General features: G+C 56.7%; 1 protein-coding gene across 1 annotated transcript; it reads right to left on the bottom strand.

The window, feature by feature from the left end:
• Positions 1 to 1,219: 1,219 nt before the first annotated feature.
• On the bottom strand, positions 1,220 to 3,953 carry LOC112879634 (protein SHORT-ROOT 1). The gene has a single exon (XM_025943977.1). It carries the CDS (start codon positions 3,493 to 3,495, stop codon positions 1,738 to 1,740), a length of 1,758 nt encoding a protein of 585 aa, XP_025799762.1. The 5' UTR covers positions 3,496 to 3,953; the 3' UTR covers positions 1,220 to 1,737.

Here is a 3,953-nt window from a genome sequence, read left to right as displayed (position 1 = left end):
CCGATCAGCTCATGATATCACCCCATCACCTAACCCTCTAATTCCGATCAATATCCTGTATGTTCATCAGCCTGCATGCAGTTAATTATGGGTTTATTTATGAGTTTATTCGATGATGCCATCATATACGCTGATCGCAGTCACCCTCACTCCCCATGATGCCATCATATATGCTGATCGCAGTCACCCTCACTCCCCACTATGTCGAAAGTTCTTAACTACTCCAGATCTGTGTCTTACGCACAGCATCAAAGCTGAGCTGCTAGTTAAACCATTGAATAGCGGGTAGAAACCAATATGTCAACGACAGGCCGGCGCCGGTCGTTTCCAGCAGGTTTCAAAAGGTTGATCAGAGCTAGCTAGCTTGCAAATGACACAACCAATTTCATCCGGCTTCTTGGACTGCACTGAGTGATATGGACTGCTCCAAATTATTAGCTGCTGCTGCTGCTGCTCTATTTCATCACTAGACATTCTGAAAAACAAATTATTAGATGGTCCCTAGCTAGATCATCTACTGAAGCAACATAATGCCATTTGTCACACTAGCTTTTAAATTATTTCACGGAAAGGAACTAACTTTAGAAAAATCATACTAGTCCATTTTCTATGAGAACTGAAGCTAACTATTATGCGAGAAGACATATATATATACACACACACGCGCTCCGGCCTAGCTATTCGAATGAGGGGTATTTTAGTTTTTGGCTGCAATTCTTTTTTTTAAATGGCGCGTATATATTTTGCTGTATACCTGATCCCGCGCAGATCCTCAAAGTGTTCACCTAATCATACTCTTTTTGAAACTTCCTAATCATACTCTTGTGGATCAGGTAAAATGTATGACATAAACTTCTTTGACCAGACTGAAACGGTCTTGACGTTTCTTTGATCATTTCAAATAGAAAAAAAGAGGAGGAACTCCAATAATGAAATGTGTAAGTAATTGCGGGAAAATATTAAAATATAGAGCACTCTACCGTACCCTTTTATATATAGGGAGTAGTCTAGATAGCCATCTCATTTGGTCTAGGTGACTATACTAGTTTAGTGCTTCCTGCTTGATATTGGTACTGGTAACCAAAAGTAGTAGGCCGTGCAAATGTCTGTCCTAACGCCCTCCCATCAACAGGACAGGAAGCAACATATCAACCACCATGCAATGCAAGCATCAATCTTTGCGAGAATCTAGTAGCTATATAAGCTACACGAGACGGCGTATGACAAAAACCATGCACGTAATTCCGTCCAAAGGGAAGGAAGTTGTTGGGCTTACAATGCAAAAGAAGAAAACACAGAGGAATGAGAGAGAAAAGAAGCAAGCAAATCGAAACCATCACGCCAAGAACTTCTGACGATCGATGATTCAAATTCGAAATAGATCAAGTCTAAAACCTAAAACTATCGACCACACCCGGCCTCCTCTTCGATTCATCACCTCGCTGCAACCAATGTGTACGTGAGCAATCCCTACGCTTACGCTGCTTCAAAACCCTACATGTGTGAGCCATTCCATTCGATCGGTTTTCAAGACGAGCAAGGAGAGAGATCGAGCAAGCCATACCCATGCACACGTGCGCGAGATCCAAAGCATGGATCATCGATCGATGCATCAACGCTGGATGGCTAGGTATGGCGGCGCCCTTGCCTCTCTCCCGGCTCATGCTGTTCATTCCACGTACGTACTCACCGAGCTTGCGTTTGCGTGGATGAGCTCCGATCCTCGATCGATCTCAATCATGGCCTCCACGCGCTTGCCCACACGAGAGGCTGCTCCTTCCACGCGAGGAAGACGCCTGCTCCGGTTGCCGAGTCGTCTAGACAGGCATCCCGCATAGACCAACCCTCCCGGTACCGGCGGAGCAGTGACCGCACGTCGTCGGCGACGTCCTCGCTGAATGCCACCGGAGAGAACCCGGCCGACCGCATGCGGCGCGCCCATGACGCCGCCGTCTCCCGCCGCTCCATGGACTCCGACGCCGGGCACGAGACCAGGTCCACGATGGCACGTCCGGCTCCCCTCTCCAATGCCAGCCTCTCGTTGCTAGTCTTCGGGAAGCTCTCCTCGAGAGAATCCATGTAAGCCGAGAAGAACCGCAAGCCCTCGCCGAACACCTTCAAGAAGGCTGCCTCCGTGTCGCCGCCTTCCTCGGATGCGTCCGGGTCAGAAGCCACGAGATCGGCCTCCTCCTCGACGACGGTGACGACCCGCGGGTCGAGGAGCCGGAGGGACGAGGTGAACGCGTCTCTCCGGCGGGCACCGCCCGGCACCACGCCGCGCAGCGAGTTGACGCAGTTGACGGCGACCGCGGTGGTGGCGCCGCCGTCGCGCAGGTCGAGCGCGTCGAGGTCGAGCTCCGCGAGGTCCCCGGCATGGTGCACGGCGCGGAAGCTGAAGGGCACGCCCATCAGCCGCGCGAACTTCTCCATCCGCTGCCCGATCTCCCGCATCACGCGCTGCACGGCGGCCGTCGGCGCGGACGGGGCGGCCGACACCACGGTGGTGATCGACAGGTGCGGCGTGTCGTCAGCGGATCGCGTGGCGAGCGCCTCGAGCAGCGTCGGCCACTGCGTGCAGAACGTGTTGCTGAGGTCGAGGATGTGGAACCGCTGCGGCTCCGACGACGCCGCGGCGGCCTCCAGGAACGACTCCAGGATGGCGCCGTTGGCGGCCACGTGTCCGAAGGACGACCACGGGCTGAGCTCCTGGAACCGCAGCGCCGTGCGCCGCGTGGAGTCGAACGACGTGTTCCGGTCGGACGCCGCCGCGAGCGTGCGCAGCGTCCGCGGCCCGGACGCCGTGAGCCGCGCGAAGAGCCCCTGGAGGAAGTAGTTGGCCAGCTTCTGCTCGACGTCCCCGTACGGCGACGCCAGCTCGTTGAGCATCCACATCAGCTGCTGCACGCGCTGGCTGTCCCGCGCCGCCACCGCCCGGGCGCACTCCAGCAGCAGCTGGCTCGCCCACCTCCCGCCGCCCCCTCCCCCAACCGCCGCCGACGACGCCGCGCCCCCGCCGGAGGACGACGCCGGGGACGAGAAGTCGAGGTTGAGGTCTGGCGGGAACGAGAGGTCGGCCGCCTCGAACAGCGCGTGCGCCGCCCCCGCGGCCGTGGACGACGTGGACAGCGGGGGCGTCGGCGCCGTGGCCACGGACGACGTCGGCGGCTGCACCGCCGCGCCGTGCGAGTGGAAGTGCTGCCTCGACGAGGACGAGGATGAGAAGTCTTCATCCATGTAAAGGTGGTGGGCGTTGCCGCATTCTTCTTGCTGGTACGGCTCCAGGTAGTACTGCTGGTGCTGGTGCTGCTGGCCGTAGTAGTACTGCCCGCCGCCGCCGCTGCTGGTGTTGCTGTGGTAGTAGTAGTTGTAGGAGGCGTTGGTCTGGTGCGACGACGACCTGGAGCCGCTCGACGTGGTGCTCCTCGAGTTGTAGGACGCTGACTGCTGCTGCTGCTCGGAGGCTTGGAGGCTAACCAACCTAAACAGCGTATCCATGTAAGCTGCTACTGCGGCGAGGCGGCCACATGAAGCGTGCGCATGCTCGAGGTCGCCGTGGTAACAAGCAAGGGGTTTTTAATGGCAGCGCAGTGAGAACTGAGAACCCTTGGAAGGGTAGCAGGCTGGATGAGGAGGAGGAGGAGGAGGCTAGCTAGTAGGCAGCTATAGCTAAGATGCCAGGCTATGGCTATGAGCGAGAGAGGATGGCGAGTGGCAGCGATCCAATTCCAAGTGCGGCTAGCTGCGATAGAGGGAGGGAGTGATCTATTCTTTTTGAGCGAGAAAAAGGGAGCCCTGCGTGATGCGCTCGGCTCGCTTTCTTGGTGCCCCCTCGATCCCCAGTTCCGCTGCTCTTTTGGCGAGACCGATGGAGCAATATGCTCTGCTTTGCTTCGCTTTTGGCCGGATCGATGAGGGAGGAGGAGGGAGGGGGAGGCCGGAGGGGGGACGAAGCC

This window comes from Panicum hallii, chromosome 2 (genome assembly GCF_002211085.1).
Source record: "Panicum hallii strain FIL2 chromosome 2, PHallii_v3.1, whole genome shotgun sequence".
In the NCBI taxonomy this organism is placed as follows: Eukaryota; Viridiplantae; Streptophyta; class Magnoliopsida; order Poales; family Poaceae; genus Panicum; species Panicum hallii.
Note: the sequence above shows the minus strand (reverse complement) of the source record. Positions and strands in the feature narration are given on the sequence as shown.